At 35.6% G+C, this 22690-nt stretch overlaps 1 protein-coding gene across 7 annotated transcripts in view; it reads right to left on the minus strand.

Annotated features, from left to right (window-relative positions):
* Positions 1-1964: 1964 nt before the first annotated feature.
* The window catches only part of RBM26 (RNA binding motif protein 26), a 53252-nt gene continuing 32526 nt past the window's right edge, over positions 1965-22690 (minus strand). For 2 of the 7 annotated variants that reach the window (XM_035895205.1, XM_035895203.1), the window contains exons 15-22: positions 20781-20909; positions 18548-18622; positions 17710-17880; positions 11410-11514; positions 8659-8868; positions 6945-7031; positions 3608-3721; positions 1965-2679 (exon numbers count right to left, since the gene is read on the minus strand). In XM_035895205.1, the coding sequence (XP_035751098.1) occupies positions 2590-2679; positions 3608-3721; positions 6945-7031; positions 8659-8868; positions 11410-11514; positions 17710-17880; positions 18548-18622; positions 20781-20909 (981 nt within the window). In that variant the 3' untranslated portion in view covers positions 1965-2589. The other 5 variants (XM_009639685.2, XM_035895204.1, XM_035895207.1 and 2 more) reach the window with 4 other exon arrangements.

Here is a 22690-nt window from a genome sequence, read left to right on the forward strand (position 1 = left end):
CAGAATCCACTTAGATTGCAAGTGGGACGCCGTTCTCTTAAGCTGAATGGCACACAATCACAGATTAGTTTTGACGGAAGCGAACACGGGGTTCGTTTCTTAAAGCGAAAGGAAACCAAGCCATTCTGATCCAGGTGGTTTTCCATCATTCAGTATCACAAGGTAACAGCAGGGGACAAAATGCACGCCAGCCAGAAATCCCCCCGACACCTTTCATTGATGGAAGTTTGGGGGAGGAAGGTGGTAAAAAGAATTTTAAGAGGTTTCATCCCCCTACAGGTAGACCAGGGTGCAAACAGTTAATAAGAAATTAATCTTGCGTGGATGCATTACCAGGCTGAATTCAAAGCAAGCAGGCAAACTTGCAAGACTAATTTTAAAAATGGTAACATGATACACAGCAATTTCAGGTGATTCTTAAGAAGCATCCATGTAAAGAACACGCTAGTAGCTGTTGCTAGCTCGTGTTGATTGACTGCAGTGAAAAGGCAGGTTTGAGCACTGGACAAAGCACGCCACGCAACCACCTCAAGGCAGCACGCATGGTCCTTTCCTGTGCTGTACCTGTTCTGTAAGACAACACACACAAAAAATTCCCCCTCCCGGACTGTGAGTCTGGCACCCTTCGGATGTACTAAACTACTGAAAAATAAAAGTAGGAAAGTTTGTATTCAATTCAGTGAACTAGAACAGCTCATTCAGAGCACTGGATAAAAAGGTTCTTAAAATATTTTATTTTGCCTGAAATTCAGTGTAAAAGGAAATCGATTTCCCAAATACAATTCCTTATGGCAAGATTTAGAACTTACTATAACAAGCATGGCAGTCAATTGTGAAATTTCAATGTGAAACTAAGACTATACAAAAATTTTAAGTGCATATTTTTGCAACAAGATATGCATACACACAGGGACATAGAAAAAAAACCCCAAAACATAAAAAAAAAAAAAAAAATCCTAAACCGAGATCCAGTCTCAAAAAGCCCTCAAATAACTGAAAAGCACAGAACAAAAATTCTACAGCCGGAGCTCCTCTCTCTGGGATACTACTACTTTCTTCCATTCCTGTTTTGGAATTAAAAACAAAAGGGCAGACATGACTTATAGCAGCAGTTCTTCCCCGCCTCCCCCCCAAAAGACAAAAATACAAACTAAAGAATATATATGGTTAACTGAAGTACTATCCCCCTGCATCTATTTGATAAATGAGATAGTGGATTTATGTTGCATTCATTAAAGAGTTGATGGGGGGTGGGGGCACAGGATAAAACCCAGTTCCCCTTCCTAAGAAGAGGAGAAACTTTAGACCTCACATAACAGAATGCCCCATTAGAAAGAGCCAAGTAAGTATTTCTGTGGAATAGGAACTCTACTAACGTTTAATGTATGTACATTCTTAAATGATGAATATACACTATAGTGTGAACTTAGTATCTGCTGATTACTACTTTTGAAATGGAAAAATGTAATCATAAAAACACTGGAATAAAAAAAGACGCATTAGTGTGCGTAGACAAAGTTTTTAGAATACCTACCAAATATTCCACTTCACCTAATGTATTTTTCTAAATTACACTTCAGTACTGCATGTATTTTTGTGGGATCAAATTTTCTTCTACAGTTGCACAGTGCAGGGCTACAGAATAAATTCCTTATTGTTGGAATATTATTCTGTTTAACATTTGACTTAAATCAGCTTAAAATTCAGAAGACATCCACAAGTTTTTCTGCAACAGAGTACACCTGTTTGTTAATGTAAATGAAACATCATTATGTTGAGGTTTTTTTATATTCAATACTATTTTAGTGTAAGTGATAGTGATTAGAGCTCCTTTTGTGAATATGGGGGTGGGGGTTTCCATTTGGAATGGTCTTTTTTCTTTTCTTTTTTTTTTTTTCTTTCTTTTTTTTTCATTATGAAGGACCATTGCCTTAGCTTTTTTGGTTATTGCTTTTTTTTTTTTTTTTTCTTTTTTTTTTTTTTTTTTTTGAAGACCATTCCATTTCTTTATTTTTTAACATCTTAAAGTCATAAGGACTTATATGCAAAGCAGTCATACACTTTATCATTAAAACCCATAGGTAAAATACGTACACAAATCCAACAAAAGGCTAGTACATAGTAAAGCCTAAGCATACTACTATGCAATATTATGAATACATAACTTTAGAGACTTCGGTTTAGTACTGTTATCTGTTCATTTCTGAAAACATTCACAAAGATTTTAAATGCAAATTTTCATTCCGTATCTGGAATAGAACAAAAATTATCTATGTTATAACAACTTTTGGTCATTTGTGTTTGACCAATTCAGTAAATTACAAAGAACCCAAAGAATTCTGTAACTTTCTGTAGAACTATGTAATAAAAACATTGCATATGTTCCTAGTATGATGTCTTTAGCAATCATTTACTGAAATGTAACTCAAACATCAATCTCTCAAAATGTATAACTGACCAGCTGCTTTTTAGTCTATATCTGAATCCAACTTCATCACAAAACCCCTTTTAATACAAAGATGCAGAAGTACATTAGGTAATACTAATGCAACACAGGTGCAGTTCTAGCATTGTCATTGATCAGTTGAATCATCTTCTCCATGAACGAGATTCATTATCCTCCTCCTCTTCATCATCATCTTGAAGCAGCGAGTCATCCACCAAAGATTCTTCCTGAAACTGCAAGAGAAAAAGATTATACTCTGTTATCTTTAACATTTTCTGACATAAAAGGCAAAATACAAATCCCTGATACTTGCGATTTAATAAAGAACAAATTTATTTTTTAATTGTAAACAGCAATGCTTTCAAAAAAGTAGAGTGTATGTATATGTATTATGCACATATATTAATAAATGGCAAATGGCACATGTATTTTTCCTTTTCAGTGGACTTCAAAAGGACCAGGACATATGCACCTCATACTTAAATAGCTCTACTTATTCTTCAGCATATCATTCATGCCCAAGCTGCAATGTTCCCATGAAACTTATATCAAACGTTGCACATTCACAGTATCTGTGCCTGTTTTCATCCGAGAGCTTAATCCACCTGTGCCACAGTATTAAAAAGGCTGAATCCGAGACATTTTGATTTTGACAGCTTAATCAAGCTTAAAACTGATAGAAAGTTTTAAAAGACTGGGGTGGGGAGAAAGGTATTTACAGAAATTTAGACAAAATATTTTAACGTATTTTCAATTTCTTTCAGTAACAACATAGCAACTCAATAGACTTCACAAAACTCTGAACATTTCAGGTCAACAGTTACAGGCTTCAGAGTGGCAAAGGTAGAAAAAAGGAAGATAAGCAGTCCAGACAAAGACACAATCTCTACGCAAGTTCAAACCCACTCCTTCCATTTCCTAGATAATAGTTTTGTATTGCATAAGAAATGAAACATTTCTGCAAGGAAAAGTAAAGTATCTGGACTTTTGACAGCCTAGAAAACAAGAAATGTATTTATAGATTTCTCCACTTTCTGATATCAAAACACGAGTTAGATTAAAAAATAGAAGTATGAATCAACAGATCATTTTCTTTTAAAAAGCTACATTATTTCATCTCAAAAAACAAAAATAAAAGTAAAGAAGAAAAAGCAAGCTTACTTCTTCTTCATCAGGTTCAGCTTCTTCTGTTTCAACAGCTGACATACTAGCAACAGGTTTGTTCCATGCCAACTTTAACTCTTGTCCTTTAAAACGAGATCCATGAATTGCAGCCTAAAACAAGTTTAAACGTTTTGGTTATATATTTCTTTGTCAGTGGAAAAATAAACTTCAGGAATACCTAACTGCAGAAATAAACCATCAGCCTGCTTTTTCAAAAGAAAATCCAAGTTGCAGTATGCAACTTCATTCACTGCACATGGAATTCACATATCCTTTTCAGGAACATGATCAAAATATATTCAGAAGAAAATAAGCTTTGAAAACCATAAAGTGTTTGGTGATGCGGGTAACACACTGAACCAACACCTTCCTGGTTTTTGATATTGTCTTGATGGATTCTTCACCTTTCAAAGACAAACACAAACCCGTTAATGCGTAGCTTACTGGAAGAAGACATCCCACAAATACAAATGATTTAATGTATCAAAAAAAAAAAAAACCCTGAACAACTAAAAAAGCCCCTTTGTGATTACAACTTAATCTACTGGAAAATGTTCCACTTCCTGTAAAGCCATTATAATTGAAATGTAAAAAATTTTAACTTATGGGATATTCATGCCTTTCTAAGTACCAGCTACACTAAGTGGCTGCTTTGGAAATAGTATGTTCAAATTAAAGTAACATGAATGAGCGTAAATCAGTGTTAGCAACATTCCGAAATAACCGTCATGGTCACAAAAGATTTATAGTACAATCTGAAAGCACAGCATAATGTGAAATGTAGAAACAATTACATGTTCAATGACATCTGAACATGAATTGTGCGATATTAAAGTCCCCAGGTATAAATTTTAAATCTGTACATATAAATTTATGATAAATTTAAAAGATTCTATGCTTATTAAAATGCAGCTCAGGAGCTTTTTGTCCATGGTCTCATCACAATGTCACACAACTAGAATTTTTAAAAATACTTATACGTGACATTTAGGTCCGGAAACAACTTGTAATCTTTGGAAGAAATTACTACTACATAAAAATGCAACATTTTACAATAGGGAATCCTCCTCTTCCTTCCAGGCTAGAACATATGTGGTCATAAAGCTTAGGCCTATTTTCATTTAAGAAGGTAAAATATTAACTGCATTTACAATTGGCCTCAACAGAGGTTTTTAATGATTACCTTCTGCAACTTCTCCAATTGCGAGTCTTAAAGCCTGCTTTAGTAGTAAACACAGAAATTCCAGTGGAAATATATCTAATATATAAGAATCCCTTAAGGAAAATACAGATTATACTACATTTGATCAAACAGTTTTCATAAAATTTTAATTCAAAAATGAAGGTGCAATTAGACACAAAGTCATTCGATAATTAAAAGTTTTAATGCTAACTAGAATGTGGACATCTCACACATCGATCATGAATTCTGACCCGGCTAAAATATCCTCACTTTCCAGAGCATATTCTGAACCTCACCTTGAATACAGCTTGAAAACTCCACCTATTCTATTTGAGAGTGATTGAGGAAAAACATACTGCTTTTCAAATGCAGTGAAATGCATCATAAATAAAAGGAAAAAAAAAAAAAAAAAGAGAAGTACATAATGTTGACTTCAACCTTTCCACCAAACATACCTCCCTTCTCCCCCTGCTCACATCTTCATTTTCTGCACTAGCTTCTTCTTCAGGTGCTTCCTATCTCTACACTTCCATGTTTGGTTCCAAAATACTACCATTCCCTGCTTTTTGCGTACAGAAATTTAGCTACAGCTGAAAAACTCCACGCCAAGTTTTAGGCAAAACAAGTTATAACAGTATAAACTATATTTTGCTCATAAACAAGTATCTGTAGTAAGATAGCATCAAGATCCTTGTTGTGAATCATACTCCACCTGGGAGAAGACTTTATTTGGACAGTCCATAAAGAGAGATTATTGTTCTAGGTGACCTATTTTTATTTTCAGGGAAGCAGAGTTCCTCTCAATACTTAGAATATTTCTTATGTATATGACAATGCCAAAGAATATGAAGTTCCAAAATGAAGTACCCAGTGTCAGGAAGCACCAAAACATTAATTCAGTCCACTTTTCAGTGTACTAATTAGGACAGCTTTTATCTGCAAGCAGGTATTTCTTATTCTCCACAGAACTTTTGTTCATAGTTGAACTGTGTTCCTTCAATACAGTTGTACAGTACCGTTTTTCCCTATCAGTCAATATATACTATGTAGCATTAATTACACTTCCTTTTTTACAGAATAATTACAATCTCTGTACAGTTAGTGCTTATCATTGCTATATCTAAGAGTTTCACAAAATTTCTGTTTCTGTAAAACAACTTCGGCGCATGCATAAAAGTCATCACTGGTTGTCTCAATATAAAGCACACAAAAAGAGGAGAGTCTGGCCACATATGAAAATTGTGTTCAAGTAAACTGCAAGATGAACTTTGTGCAAAACCAGAAACTTTGTGCAAAACATAAATATAAAAGGAAATCGTTCTATACAAACATACCGTAAATATGAATCTATTCTTCCTGGAGTCTATTATTTTCACAATACTCCTTTCCAACAGTGATGCACGGATTTTAAAGAAAATAAAATCATTTGCAGAACAACTATGGCTGTTATTTTGTGCAGGTTCACATACTGCCTACACCATGCACTGAATAAGGCAGGAGTCCTGCTGAGCCAAATGTATGAAGTCCTAAGGATCCATATGTGAGGATGCTGAATTACAACATACCTCAGAACTCTGGATTTTAGTCTCTAAAAGTTACTTCCATAATTCTATACTTTTTATACATATACTTCTATACTGTAATTTCCTCGATTTCTAAGAAATATGCTAAAAAATGAAAAAGAGAAAAAAAATAAAATCACATCACATCACATCAAATCACATCTACGCTATGACAAGTTCTCAGGCAAAGGTCAATCCAACTGATCCCAAACAAAACATACAGGCTCACACTGCAGGGTGTCAGTGAAATTTCAGGCACACTGTGAGGGTACCAAGTCTTCAGGTGAAAACAACTGGTCATTAAATAAGGATAAACCAAGATATCCAGCTATCAATTCCCAACTGTTTCTCTTAATTTCTCTTTTATATCCCATACTTGAGTTTGTGATAAACATCCTCATTTCCCAAGGATTTCAGTAATACGCTGCTCTGACAGACTAGTTTAATCCAGAATTAAACTTTTGTGTCAGACTTCTTTTAAAATGTTTTTGAATAATTAGCAGTATTAAATTTAATCCAATATAGAAGTATAATGTAACTAGTAAGTAGTTGAACGTTGCAGAGTATTTTCAACAAAGACTATACTCACAGCTTCAGCTTCTGCTCTTGTCTTAAAGGTAATCACCGCATGGAGAGAAGAGTCATCTATCTGGCAATCTTCAATTTCACCATATTGCTTTTAATAAATAAAAAAAAAGCTTAGTGAAATAGTTCTCCACCTCTAAAAATGCTGTCCTAAATTAAATGCCCTCAAAAAGCATGTAAAATCAGAATAGTGTACCTTTCACAGCCTTAATGCCAGAGTACTTGTCTTTGCAAGGAATACAGTTACTTTTAGCAGCATTTCTAAAACACAGAAGTGCTGTAGCCTCTGGATTTCCTGATTGTAAACATACAGGTATGAAGTAAAATTGTGACAGAAAAAGAGGTTATTCTGCTTCAGTACTTCTCTGTTGATCAGAAAGAAGGGATCTTGAGATGATTCCATTAGTCTACTATGAAACTCTTCCATAAAAAGATTTATTAGACACAGTGATAATAGAAAAAGTTTCAAAACTTAACACGATTTCAGCTTCTTAAGAATCTGACCCATCTATTCCTGTGTGGATCTCTATGGTATTGCTACCTTTAACGCTGCCATCACTGTAAGCTGCAATGCCTAATATATCTGTACAAGTGGAGTGCACTGCTGATGTGCAGAGTCTTGTGATATCATATCACAAAGAGAAATACAGCACAGTGCATTTCTGTGGAATTTGGAGCAAATTTAAAAACAGCAAATGAACAACCTGCAAAATGAAATAGTTAACCTTTTTTTCTCAGCGTTATGCTACTAACACTGTGAATAGAATTATTGATGCTACTAAGCTTTTTTTAGTTAATATTTTTACTTGTTAAAGATAGTAAGTTTAATACTCCCTACAATAAAACCAAAGTGTAAGAAAACACTAACTTCTGAGCAAATTTAGGACCATAAACTGACAGCACACAGCAAGCTTTTAACAGTGGCAGAGTCTGTCTTCATTTATATATTCTTTGCAGTCAGTAAGAGAAGTACACAATGAAATGCGAAATATGGAAGGTACCAGCAAAATTTACTTTAGCAATATTCATAAGGCAGACTAAATCACAGTATCATGCTGTAGATTAAAAATGAGTTTTTTCTTGTACTCATATCATTGAAACTGGACTCAGAAACGTTCTGTGGTTAACCAAGTAGATTGTTTTATGATCATACCTATATATAGGTATGCATAAATGTTCTGTCTGTCATTCATCTCTATAGAAAGAAATTTTGTCCCTTATGGGTATGATGGTTCCCTTTTAGTTCCCCTACAGAGGTATAATGTGAAGTATTTAAGGGGAACAAAATATATATGTACATGTAAATATATATATATGTAGCTCCTGGAAACACGACACCTTAAAAAACCCAGTATAATAGTGGTGGATTTTTTGCTGTGGGTTTTTAGAAATTCATGTGGATTTCTCACTTCATTATATTTGCACAGAAAAATTTGCTAAAAATTACGTATGCCAATTTATCATTTTTTAGACTAAAACCAGAAAAAAAAGGTAGAAAAAGCTCTGACTTCTTAAGCTTTCAGAGATGAACAGACAGTAATCTTTGGCTGCCCTGCCAAGATCTGCATATAGTTGCATAATTCTCATCTTGATTCTTAAACTCAGAAACTTAGGCAAAAGCACTGAAAATTTTCAGTGATGAATTGAATCAAGAGAAAACAAGTCACTCAATAAAAGAACGTCATCCAAAACCCAGAAAAAGTGAAATTGCCACATACCGCAAAATGAGGAAGAAGATCTTCTCTATCACTTTCTGTAAATGCAGAGATTTCTAATGCCCTAGGTCGATGATCCACAACTGCATGCACAGGAACTCCTCTGCCTCTACCCCGGCCTCGTATTCCTCTACCTCTGCTACGTGATGCACCCCGACCTCTTGCATGAACCCCTCTACCACGAACTGAAGAAAGAATCCCTCGTTTGGCAGCCTAAGATGTTTATACATAACATATTGATGTATTAAAATTCATAATCTAAATACTTAAGACAAAATTAACAAACACATATTTTGATGTTTCCTAAAAACAAGTCCCCAAACAAGCCTCAGAAAGAGCAGCTTACAGGTCTTAAAATAAGAAAAGGTGAACATGTTAATAATATTAAAAAGCTAATATTGTTAATTATTAACAGATCAAAAATAGGATGGAAATAGGAAAAAAGAACCAGGTATTAAAAACAGGTATCAAAAGAGCCCTTATCCGTGAGGATAATTCCTCATAGGAGAAAGGAACTGCAGTACAACATTTGAAATTTTAACAAATTTTCTTCATGTAGTGACTAACTACTTAATTTATCTGTATCTTTGATCCTTAATTTGTCTCTGAAAGTCCAGCCAGGACTTCTATTCTGACCAGAATTAACCTAGCATAATAGCTTTTGGCCACAGAATTGTGAGGTATGAAACAGAGGTTCTAATGAGCACCTCCAAGAACTAAGTATCTGCTAAAAATTTGGCTCTATGTACTCACTAATTTCCATTCCCACAATACCCATGTATCCCTTCTATCGAACTGGCACGCACTCTCCAAGAAGAGTCAAAAGGCTGATGACAGTATTTCTGACAGCCATTTAAAAAATAATTCGCGAAAGTTATTTTAAGTTTCAAAAAAACACTTCCAAGGATTTAATTTCAATGTTTGTAACAAGAAAAAAATCTTTTCAAACCCAAATAGATCTGATGTAGGAATCAGATGTTAAATGAAATCACCATAACAATGTTTTTAACGTATCATACAGTGTTTACAACTCAAGTACTGATAGCACTACTTTAATGCATGCCTGTGGTATCATCCACAAGGAGACTAGCATCTTATGGCTTTATTCGTGAAATTATTCAGATAATTTTACAATAGAATATAGTTCACTTGTTTTTGTTGGCAAAGAGAATCCTTCAGTCTTTTTTTTTTTTTTTTTTCCACATTTTGAAATGGTTAAATGAATAATCCAAAAAGTTAAAACATTATGCTGACTCAACAATCAAGCTGTACACTGTTTGGGTTTTCTCACAGTAAGATCAGGCCGACCTGGAACAGAACAGCAGGTTATGAGCCACAGAAGCAAGACATGAATATTGTGGGAGTAGAAGTCACACACTCAACGGGTGAATAAAAGTTTTTCTAAAGAATTTGTAAGAATACAAAAGAATCAAACAAACATCAAGGGAAAAAACCCCATATCCCTCTTGTAAATTATACAAGGGGTAAATTTCATGCTGTTCCTTGAAACATACTGGTGTGGTTTATCAATAACCCTGTTGTTCTCCATTGACTTTGATCAGTATTTGCCAAAGGCCTCGGAATATTCATTTTGCTAGAAAAAATTATTTTCCTGGTGGAGCTAAATTTTTTTTTTCCTCGACTTGAAATACAGACTCAATGAGAGATGGAGTAAGATTAGCACACTCCACTACAGTGTAACATTATCTTGAACGAGCACCTACTTTTCTACTGCTATTTTACAGATCATTTAATTCACCTATTTTCTAAAATGTACAATTTATAAATAAGCTTTCAGTACACCTATGAAGTATTATTCACCATTGGAATATATAGTTAACAAAAGCTTTTATGTCATCTCTATTCAATTGGCTTGGCTTATTAACAAACCTATTTTCACAATTACCAAAGCTGCATAACAACTTAGTTTTAAAGTAAGATTTTAATGCAACTTAGCCATACGTATGTGCACTGTGTTCATATGTAGTTATACATAAGACATGACCAAACTTCAATAAGACAAGAGGGATTTAAGCGACACAGCAGCCTGCTTAACAGTAAGAAGAGATAAGATTATCATGCAATTAAGTAGATATTACACAATCATATAGGCAAGACAGTGCAATATAACACAGAATAACACCCACAGCATTCAGAATTTCTAAAATAAGACACAGATATGAAGGATCTTGCACAGCCTTCTGATTTTTTTTAAAAGCAAGTACTTTAAGAAAAAAGCATGTTTCTATACATTGAACACTTCTTGAAACATTGTATTTCCTTTTCTTAAGTCCTCCTTCTCTTCAAACCAGTGCTGTAGTAATATACTTCTGGCACTTCAGCCTTTTTGGTTAATCTCATTAAGAGGATGCAAACAAGAATAAAAGATCAAGCAGTGTTTTTTAACTCTTCTGCATCAAACACACCACCACCTAGAGGCAAACAATTTAAAAACACTCCACGCTCTCAAAGATGTATAACTAGCACAAATCTGTAAAATATCATATCATCTGAACAGTTACCGAATTTAAATAGATTAGCAATAAAAATTAAAGACAATACTGTTGCTCTACCTCAGTATAATTCAGAAACTGATTTTTTGAAAAAATAATATTGCTAAATGCCTCCATCTACATGCAACTTCTTATTCCACTCTGGAAAAAAAAAAGTTTATGATACAACATACAAGCTAATAAACATGTATGAAAATATTTGATTAAAAGTTAATTGCTACAAAAGAAGAGACAAACATACTTCCAGCTGTAGCTCTGTATATTTTCGTCTTAATTCAGTAACTTCCTCCCCAGCTTGCATCTTCTTGTATAAATCCAGTTCAGTATCTAGTAACTCTTTCTGCATCTAAGAAATTGTTACGGTACATTATTAGTTCCACAGTTCACATTATCTACTGAGGAAACAATTTTCTGATAAAACCCAAGAATCTATTGCTATACTCCTATCAGCAGGCTACTTCAAAAATACTCAGCGACTTAAGGATTGGCCAGTGTTGGCCTCCAGGTAAGGCAGAAGTCTGCCACAGCACCTCTATCTGGAAAACGTTCCTAGAAACCCTAAGGAAAGGGAATTTGAAAACTAGAAGCTGTAGTAAAATTTTAAAATTAACCAAGTCGTGGCTTATTAATTCAGATCACAGCTGTAACTTTGCGGGTATACTGCCTGCTATGCTAGGCTTCCACCTTCAAAAACAAACCAAGCACAAGCTTAGGAGCCTTTGTGGCAAGATAAAATTTCAATGTGTAGTAGTATGTTTCTGAGCTTGTTGATGTCAAAGCTTTTAGACTACCACACAAACCCAAAGGAATTTTTTCTAAACTAGAGATACACAAAATAGAAAATGCAAAATCATATGGTAGTGATGATGAGGAAAAAAGGGATTCTACTTAAAAAAAAAAAAAAAAAGCAGTACAATTATGAATGAATACAAAATCTATAATCAGTAATGAGAAAAAGCATCTAAGTTTATCACAATTCCAAAATGCAGAAAGCACAAATGGTAGTTCTGTTCAGAACACACTAGAAAAAACCACAGTAACAGGACTTCTGCTAACAAAAGGTTGGTCTCTGATGTACCCAGAGTTGCCTTCCAGCACACAGTACCTTAAAAAATTATTAGAAAGTTCAAAAATATGTATGAAACTGAAAGGTGTCTCTGAACCCAAGTTTAGACATGTTCATTGCAACCACTAAGGTGCAGGTGCTGGTACAGGTGCAGGAAAGGTTTTATGAGACCATGAAAATTTTATTTGAAGTTCTGTTCCAAACTGGAAGTTTTTTTGTAAATGGAAAAAGCAGCAGCCAAATGTTCCAGTGACATCACAAATGAAGGATAAAATTATAGATGATTGTGAAACAGTTTTACATTTACACCCGTTGATTCAAAACCACAGCATGTAATGTATTCAAAGGCAGGTTGTCAAAGAGATGAAGGTTTCGCAGTTGTGACAGTTGGAAACCAAGTATCACCACTGAATGATAAAGAAGGGGTTTTTTTGTTTCTTTGTTTTTTCCTGGAAGCTTTAAAAGAAAAAAAGCTGGATTATTCAAGTGGCAACTTCAACCTGAACCCCTTTCAGCCCCATCTACAGCAATCACAGAAAAATATTCATTATCTCCTGTATGATGGTTTTCAAAGTTTTCAAAATTAGAAACAGTGTTTTTTTCAAATCCCACTGTGTTGCAACACATCAATGACACAGCAAAACCAGCAGTTATAGAACTCACAAAGCAGCCAGTGACATGGGTGTCATAAAGAGTCTCTAGACTTTTGAGGTTTATTTCTAGTGCTCTTAATGAAGACTTCCTTTTTATAGAGCTGTGCCAGGTCTCAAGAAGAAAACACCTCCTTCAAGACAGACCAAGAAGCAGCAAAGGTTTCTACACTCAGGGGGAAGAGGATTTTGTAATCTGCATGAACTGGAACAAGACAAAAATATGTAAAGGTAATGGGCACAGCCACACGGGCCTCATCTACCTAAAAGCTTGAAGTTTGCAGGGTCTTCTGAGCTGCCCAGGTTTTAAACACTAAGAAAATGCGAGAGAACCTAGAGCAAGGTCTTCCAGAAAATTGACAAAGTTGTAAATTTTAATGGAAGGCTCTGTTAATTCCTCACTTTCACAGAGGTCAAATGGGACTGATAGTTTTCTTTCTCTCTTTCCAATGTTAACAAAACAATGTTCACAGATAATGTACAGTCTCCCTGCAAGTAAAGCTACCAATAAAATCAACTTTTCTGAAGTTTGGGTATTTTGTCCATTCTGAAATGGGTTTGATTAAAATGTTTCTTCACTTTCCATATTACAAAGGAAATGGAAAAACAGCTCAAAAACTTAATTAAAACTGTAATTCAAATTAGCATATTGCCTCACTTTACTAAGTAAAGCCAACAATCACACAAGGAAGTGGTGGACCAGGTTGCCAAGCAAAGGATGATATGAACAGATGAGGTCTCAAGATCAACAAAACTGGGTTGAAGGAGGAGACCACCTCAAGCATACACGTATCAATCCACATAAATGAAGAAGGGTCTACAGAACAGTATCACAGGGGAAGATCTCATTTCTTTTCTGGGAAATCAGTGCCTCTCTGAAAAGCCTGTATGCCAATATGCACAACATGTGAAACAAAGAGGAGGAATTAGATGCCTGCGTGCAGTTACAGGGCTATAATCCTATTGATACTACAGAAACATTGTACGAAAACTCACATGTCAGGAGTGCTTGCCGTGGACAGATATGGACTCTGAGGAAGGACAAACCAGGATGGTGAGGAGTGGGAGTTGCCCTTTATATGACAGCACAGTATGAACACATGGAGCTCTCCCTGAGTACAGATGATGAGCCAGTCAAAAGTTTGAGTCAGGATTAAGATGGCAGACCAATATGGGTGACATTGCAGTGGGTGTGGACTACACACTGCCTGATCAGGTAAAAGAAGTAGACAAGGCCTTCTTCAGACAACTGGAAGAAGTCTCCTGTCTGAAGACCCTGGGCCTGGACATTTGCTAGAAAGGCAGGATGATTCTCAAGAATCACATCCTCCAAGTTCTAGAGCCTGCAGGAAATAAAGCAAAGGTGGCAGGAGGTCTGCCTGGATGAACAAGGAGCTCCTGACAAAACTAAAATCCAAATACAAGGTGTAAAAGGGATGGAAGCAGGGTCAGATCACAGAAAGAATACAAAGAAACTGAGCATGCAGACACTGGTTTGGAAAGCCAAAGCCTGCCTGAAGTTGATTCTGGCAATGGGGCTGAGGAACAAGAAAGAAGGGTTATGCAGGCCTATCAGCAGCAAAAGGAACACTATGCTGTGAGAAACGTGGGCCAACTGAAAGGGAATCTGGCAACAAAGGACACAGGAACAGTCAAGGTACTCAATACCTTCTACTGCTTAGTCTTTACCGAAAAGACTTGCCTTCAGCAATCCCAGATCCCAAGAGCAGTGGAAAAGCCTGGAGCAAGGAAGACTTACCTTTGCTGGAAGACAATCAAAGTAGGAAACACTTAAACAAACTGGACATACACAAATACCTGTGACCCAAAAGGATGCAACCGTAAGTACTGAGGGAGCTTGTTGATGTCATTGCAAAGCCAATTTCAATTATCTTTGAAAGGTCATCTGGGGGAGGTTCCTTGGGACTGAGAAAATTCAAGTGTCACTCTGACCTTCAAGAAAGGCAAGGAGATCTGGGGAACGATGTGCTGGTCAGCCGCACCACAATCCCTGGGAGGATGAAGGAGCAAATAATCTTGGAAAGCATTACCAAGCATATTAAGAATTAGAAAGTGATTGGAGAAAGGGAAGAAGAAATCATGCTTGACCTTAACAGCTGTCACCAATGAGATGACTGGCTTGGTGGACAAGAGCAGAGTAGTGGAAGTTTATCTTGACTTCAGTAAGGCTTTCCGTACTGTCACCCACAACATTCTCAGAACCAAAAGGATGACATGCTAAATAGATAGGTAGACCGTGAGACTGACTTAAAACTGTCTGAACTGCTAGGTTTAAAGGGTTCTAATCAGTGGCAGAAAGTCCATTTGGAGACCAGTTAGTAGTGGTGTATCCCAGCAGTCAATATTTTAACATCTTCATAAAGCAGAGTGTGCCCTCAACAAGTCTGTGGACAATACAAAATTCGGAGGAGTGGCTGCTACACCAGCTGGTTGCATTTCCATTCAGAAGGATCTTAACATGCTGAAGAAATGGGGCAGGAGGTATCTCCTGCATTTCAACAAAGGGAAATGCCAAGTCCTAAACCTGGGGAAGAATAACCCCAGCCATCAGTACAGGTTGGGGGCTGCCCAGATGAAGAGGACCTGAGATGTCCTGGTAGCAGAGAAGTTGAACATGAGCCAGCAATGTGTCCTAGTGGCAAAGAAGGATGACAGCCTCCTGGGCTGCATTAGGAAAAGCACCACCAAGAGAGGTGATCTTTCTCCTCTGCAGCAGTGAGGCCATATATGGAGTGCTGTGTCCAGTTCCAGGCTCTCCAGCACAAGGGAGACGTACTGGAGAGAGTACAGCTAAAGGTCAAAGACGATTAAGGGACTGGAGCATCTACTGTTATGAGCAGAGGCTGACAGAGCTGAGATTGACTTCAGGATGAAAAGATGGCAGGGCGTCAGGACCTTATCCATGTGTATAAATACCCAGTGTGGATGAGCGAAGACGACATCCAGACTCTTCGTAGTGGTGCCTGGTGATGGAACAAGATGATCCCCAGAGAACCATTTTGAGCAATTTTGTCTTGATTGGATGATTTTTTTGTCTGCTCTAAGAATTTACTGGACCACTCTCAGTGTAAAATAACTGTCATGGGTTAAAAGCTGCATTCATGATTTTCTAGTCAAGAATTTACCAAGTTTTCATAATGCAACTTGCTTTTTAATTTCTGTGGGTCAGGATTCTTTCCCTTGCATATGACAAAACCCACAACCAACCATTATTCTTGGATCAAAACTGTTATAAACTATTTGTCCTGTTCAAATTTATGAAGCAGTGTACACCACCAGCAGAAGAGTATTTCTCAAAAACATGAGGCTTTAACAATCAAATGCAACTTTGGAAATATTGCCAATTTCTAGGACTTTTATAGTTCAAATTCACTCTATGGGTAGGTAACTCCCTTCAGACCTCCCAGAAACATTTTCTCACCACACAACATCCACTCTCTTTCAAAAACTTAAAAAAAAAATCACCCCCAAGAAAAGAGGAATTTAATCTTATTATAGCAGTGTCTGAATTCTAGGATTATTAATTTCCCCCTCTAAAACACAGTAGAGTACTCCACTGCAACTGAATTTGTTTTATGAGGTATAAACCGACTTCCAGAAATTATAATCTATGTCCATTTTCAGGATAAAAATACACTGCCTCAACTTCTTCCTGTCTGATGAAGAATGATGTAAGAAGCTACTGTGAGTACATACAGGTCATTTCAATATTCCTTTTTGATATTCCTTTTCAAAACTGTACATCACTGTAATTTACACTGCAGTTACTTTTAATGCCTACATTCCTATGTAAAATAAAGCAGTAGAAATGCTGTTTCCAACTGAAAACTAATGGTCTATTTAAATTAAATCTGGGTTGCAATGTTACACCAGCTCTTTAAAACAGAAGCCCAAACATTACAAGAGAAAGCTAAGCATTCTCAAGATTTAAGAATGGAATGAAAACAGCAAGAAAAGAGCAAGGCTTTTTGTCTTCTACTGAAAAATACACGGTACAAAAATCTGCTCTTTTATCAGTATGCACCTCCTCACTTGATAAAGCAAGAAAAGTTTATAATGTATTTAAAAGAACACATTAATTTCTTGAAATGTGATTTCTCAAAATCTCACGTAATTCTTAATCACCTTGTGACCTGTTTAAGAGCAAGAACTTCTACAAAAAGCAAAATACTGCATTTTAGAAAGGTAACAATTGATTCTTTAAGCAGCTGGGAAACTGGTTATAGCCGTATACTAACAAGAATGACAGCAGACAAAGGAAACTCCTCTCACTGGTACAACCCAAACATGGACAGCTAGATCAAAGGAAATGTGACCAGTATAATCTTCAATCTAAAAAGCTTAATATATTGAAAAATGTCAGTGACATTAAAAAACCCAGAAGTACAGTAGTCAATGAGTTCCATGAAGCAGTTTGGTCTTTTGTATTAAACCTGACCAGAAGATATGTTTTGCGTAAGAAATACTATTTTCATGATTTCTATTAAAAATTTAAGAAAACAATATACTACACACAAAAGATTGGATAAGGCAAAAGAAATAAACACAAGATTTTGGGGGTTTTTGTTTGATTTTCCAGATGATGCAATATCTGTGGTAACAGTGGATAAACCTTTCAGACAACAGCATGGTTTTAAAATTAACTATGTTCCTTTAAAGAGGGCAAAACCACTCTTACTTCAAAGACAACTTCAAAATTAAACCAGTATCATTCTAAATACTGCTGATGTGGCTGCATATTTTTATTATGCTGACACAAGCATGTGAATTCATCTTTTTAAAAAGCTGACCAAAACTTGAGTACCTGAGTCTTAGTTTTCATGCTTTTTAAAGGAGCCCCTCCTCCTGGTGATACACCTTTTAATTCATCCTTTAACTTGGTAATGCTGTTAGTCAAGATTTCCAGTGTTTTCATGATTTCTGCTTTGTCTTCTGATTTCATGGTTTTATTCTTCTCCAGCTTTGAAATCAGCATCTGTCCGATTTAAAAATAAAATTTAAAAAAAAAAATCTTTTTTACTTAGCAACTACTATTACAGATCAGTTTTCCAGTACTCATTACAACTAATGGAAAAACAAATATGGCATTTCTTTTGCTGTGATCTTCAAACTCAGTATTATAGGGCTTTTAACAGCTTATATGAAATTAAAATCTTTGTCTGAATCTCTGATTAATTAATTTGCTAACAAACATCTGATATCTTCATTTGGGCAGATTCACTTAACATACTGAAATTATTTCGAATTTGTTTTTCAACTTAAATGACATTTTGGACTTTTCCTCCTCCTAAGCCCAAGTTCAATCATGCATACTTTTCTACATCAATCTCTTCCTGCTCTTGTCAAGTAGAACTCTCATGCTTTCACTTCTCCCAAATCCGTATTTGTGTTACACCCAAATTAGGCAATTTTAACTAAAATTGCACCTAAATTGCATAAGCTTGTAGGTTTTTTTAAGTGAACTAACAAGACAAGTTAGATTCAAACTCTAAAGTTAACATAATGTGGTAATACCATTCTAACAGAATGCTTATTTTATAGGTCAGTTTTGTAGTTCATGCTTACAAATTCTGAAGTATTTTGGAGAAGGAAACAGAGATTTTAAACTGAATCACTGACTTTCTTCAATGTTAACATTTTACCTTTTGTGTTTCAATGTGCTTCTCTAAGATTTCTTGCTTCTTTTTTCTCACATCTTGCTGAAGTCGCAATGCTTCCTAGAAGAATAAAAAAAAAAAAAAATTCACAGAGAATTTCTAGATTTTGAAAAATAATGACAGAGGAATATCATATACCTGACAACTATACAGTAGTAGCAGAAACTCAAGGTACTAACAGGCAATATTTTGAATTCTGTTTTGGAAAACAATGCATCACCAAATTAGTGAAGGATCTAATGATCTTTCTTAGTTAGATCTGTGCTGGGAAGACTTCATTATTACTTACGTACAAAGTAACCCCCTTACACAACTCCACTGGAAGGCAATAATATGCTACCGCAAGAGGTACAACATACAAGAGTTTAAATGTGCAAGGACAGTTATCTTGAAAGCAACTGTAAATCAAGCCCATCAAGTAAAACACATTCTCCAGGACAGTTACAAGCAAAAAGAAAATACATTCTATTTTCTAAAATTAAAATGTTACCCAAAGAAAACCATTGCTCTTGTGTCTGACTACTGTAACTTGGAAGTGATAAGCAGTACCACTCAACCTGCTAAAACCAGAATCTTGACATTGCAATGGGCAAATCAAAATGAATTGAAACTGATAAATTTGTGACATTGCACTCAGAGGGAGAAGCAGGAGGAGATGCCACAGCTGCTGTGCTCAGCACCTACTAATGCTGCTTGAGAGAGAGCAATTGCTTCTTGCTCTCAAGATACAGAATGTAAGTCTAAGATAGAAGGATACTTGCAGAAAACAATTAAGAGCTTTGCTATCAACATATTTAATGGGATAAAAGAGGAGCAGCAGAAGATGATTTTGTACATCTAGATCACCAATCAACTGGGATCAGACTGCAAGTGGATTACCTTATACAAAGAGTGTAAATGTACAACAGTCATAAAAAGAAATAGTAATAAGGTTTCTGTATGTCTTTCCAAATACTGACAAATTCTGCTGCATGAAATGTTAGTTTTGCAATACAGCGTGCAATCATTTTTCTGAAGTGAAAGGGAAGACGAGGGAATGAATGCTAAGAAAAACTAGGGAGACAGAAGGAAAGAAGGGAGCGAGTCCCACAAAATCATGTTTTTCCACAAGTACTAGTATATTGTAATAGAAATCTCTGGAAAGAGCACAAGAGCACAAGAAAAAAAGAGCCAATCACTTAGCACATCTTCAAGGTCTTCTCTCAAGAAGACAACTACAGTGGTTATGGTAAGTCAATGATTTTATTATTAGCTTTTTGCCATTTCACAGGCACTTAGCATCTTAACTTGAAAGGTAACGGCTCAAATTCTGAGAAACATGTTTTAGGGGACAAACATGAAATTAAGTCCCCAAGTTAGAAATTACTTCTTTAATGTCTGGACCAATACCACAACTGACATGCAGCTACAAACCGCTATTTCAAATTAAATTAGACATTAGTTACAGAAGTTTACCAATAGGCTAAAAATCTATGTTTAATGGTTATACAATTTTCAATACTTATGTTTGAATCTAACTTAGTACTGAACTCTTGTGGTTTGAAACCAATAAGATAAACATTGTCCTATATTTAGTTTTTCTAAATTATAAGCGTAAACCTGAAAAAGGAGCTTTACTAGCCTCTCTTGAAAATTCTAAGCAAGCTAAACTACAACTAAGTGACCTATTCAAGGCCAAATGCATTTTTGTTGCATTTGCTCTCTAACATCAAAAAAAAAAAAAGAGAAAATCTAGTACTGTGCAAAAAATAAACATGGATGCAGATCTACAGTTTGGAAACAATAAAATGCAGATTCATACAGTTCTCAGTTCTCTCAAGCAAAGAAACAATTTTGGTCACAAGTACAAAACACACTGAGAATAAAGGCCAATTCCAGAAAAGCTTAAGAGAGAAGAATAGTGACTATACTATACTCCCTTCTCACTCATAATAGACAACTCATGCCTCAACATGGAGATTTTGCTTCTAGGAAAATGTGTTTCACATTTTGAACTTCTAGAGAGTCTTAAACCTGTTTACAGTGCCTGAACATACACTGAAAAAGCAACAAAACAATGCTGAATTTTCTTGTTCTTTGAAAAAAACCCATTATAGTGAATTTAACGTTATAACTAGTTTCACCTATGCTCTTGAGATGAATATACATAGTGCACTATCTCTAGTGGTCACAAGTTCCCAATCTAGGTCCATTTTATAAAGAAGCATATTTAATTTACCTGTTTTTTCTTCTGTGCTTCATTAGAGTCTAGCACGGAAGTGGAAACAACAGGCAAAGATTTCTGTGCTGCCTTCAAAGCAGCAGGGTTGTACACAGTTTTTGTCAAGCCAGTAGAAGTGGATAAAACCTATAGAAGGAAATCATTTTATTTTTTTGCCAGTGAACTTCAATTTTTTTAAAAAAAACCACGAGTGCTTAAAAATATATAAGCGTCTTTTCTTTTGTCTGTTTTGATGATATAGAATATAAAAATTTGGTGTAACAATTATATTTGTAGTTGCTGAAGTTAAACAATATTTAAAGAGGCAGCATCACATCAGGTATTTAAAAATTATGAATATCAGATTATAAATCCTTTCCATTGAGATTTCATATGTACTTCCAAGTTTCAAATATATAAAATTTTACGTATTTGAGCGTAATTAAGGAAACAGAAGACTGAGATCTTCCCAAGAATAAACTGAAGTTTTTCTTTTTTGTTTTGCAGTTTAAAATGCAATTTTTCATGGCTGCATGAATTTTCCAAGGAAAAATGCAACATAATTTTGGAGACTAAGGTCCAAAGTAGATACAATAGTTCCTTTCCATATGCAGTTCGTGCAAAGTAGCGTTTGCACCATCAACAAGAAGTAACTCAAGTACACGGAAGTCTTGAACATCGTACAGCAAAAAAAGAGACTCCTATGTCTCTCTGTTCTCTTTCCTACATGCGTAATGATGTATGAAAATTTCTCCATGACTTACTGAGAACACAGCTGTCTGCTTTACAACCTCTCTGAAGTATACTATGTACATCTCCACAATACCTGAAGATTTGGACTACGCTGTTTTCTTATCACGTTCCTTAGAGGACATTTTGGCCAGGTTAGTATTGAAAAATCCATGGCTAAGTGCTAGAGATAATACAGGCATGATCTTGTCCACCTTGTTAACATATCACAGCAATTATGCAATTGGTATCATTTCCATGAGTTTAAAAATACTTTTTTTATATATATATGGAAGATTAAAAGATGCATGCAGAGCTATTGGTCACCATGCACTCCATAAAATAGACACAATGCCCACCAACAGGAGAGGGGGGGGGGGAAAAAAAAAAAGAGACAGCCAAGAAACATTAGAAAGGCAGAAAAGACCAAGAGATCAGTAGAATTTACAACAGGAATGCTTCATATAAAAGCTGCTCACTTCATTGTGCTATTTATACTATTTCTTCCCACAGTATTTTCTAGAGTAGGCAGTGCAGTGGAGAAAAAAAAAAAAAAAATCAAAGCACGTTACAGGGTATTATAAAAGGTGACATAAAATGCTCTAAGTAGGCCATTAAAAAGGAGATGAAGGATTTTTTTTTTTTAACTTATTAAAGCACATTAGTGTACGAACATCCCAATTGCAAAGTTCTATTACAGAGGAGCTTTAAGACAGGCTACATCACCAATAAACAGAGGACCAAGTAAAGACAAAAATATCAACACATTCCTTTTGCCCTGAACTGACTTCATGGCAGTGTGAACCATGCTTCCTCATCTCTTTTAATATAAGGAGAGATGCCACAGCAGATGTACCTGCATCAACTAATACAGAAGAGCAAGAAGCAACACATTAATGTCTCGTAAACCTCTTAATACTATTCAAGAGAAGGAGCAGTGTGAATCTCTTCACAAGTTCATAAACTGCAAGTCCCTATGCAGGTCTTAAAAAAGGCCTCATGATGACTCTTTCATCTCCTTTTCCTCCTGCTCTTTGGGAAGTATAGCTACTTCCTTTTTTAGTGGACAGTTCTTGTCAAAACCTGCACTCAGTCAGAAGCAAAAAAACATCTAGGACTTGACATCTATGTTTTTTGACAGCTGTCAATAATTTAATTTCTAATGGTTAAAAAGTATTATCATTACAAACTAAGGAAGG

Source organism: Egretta garzetta, unplaced genomic scaffold (genome assembly GCF_000687185.1).
Source record: "Egretta garzetta isolate BGI_Z169 unplaced genomic scaffold, ASM68718v1 scaffold335, whole genome shotgun sequence".
Taxonomy (NCBI): domain Eukaryota; kingdom Metazoa; phylum Chordata; class Aves; order Pelecaniformes; family Ardeidae; genus Egretta; species Egretta garzetta.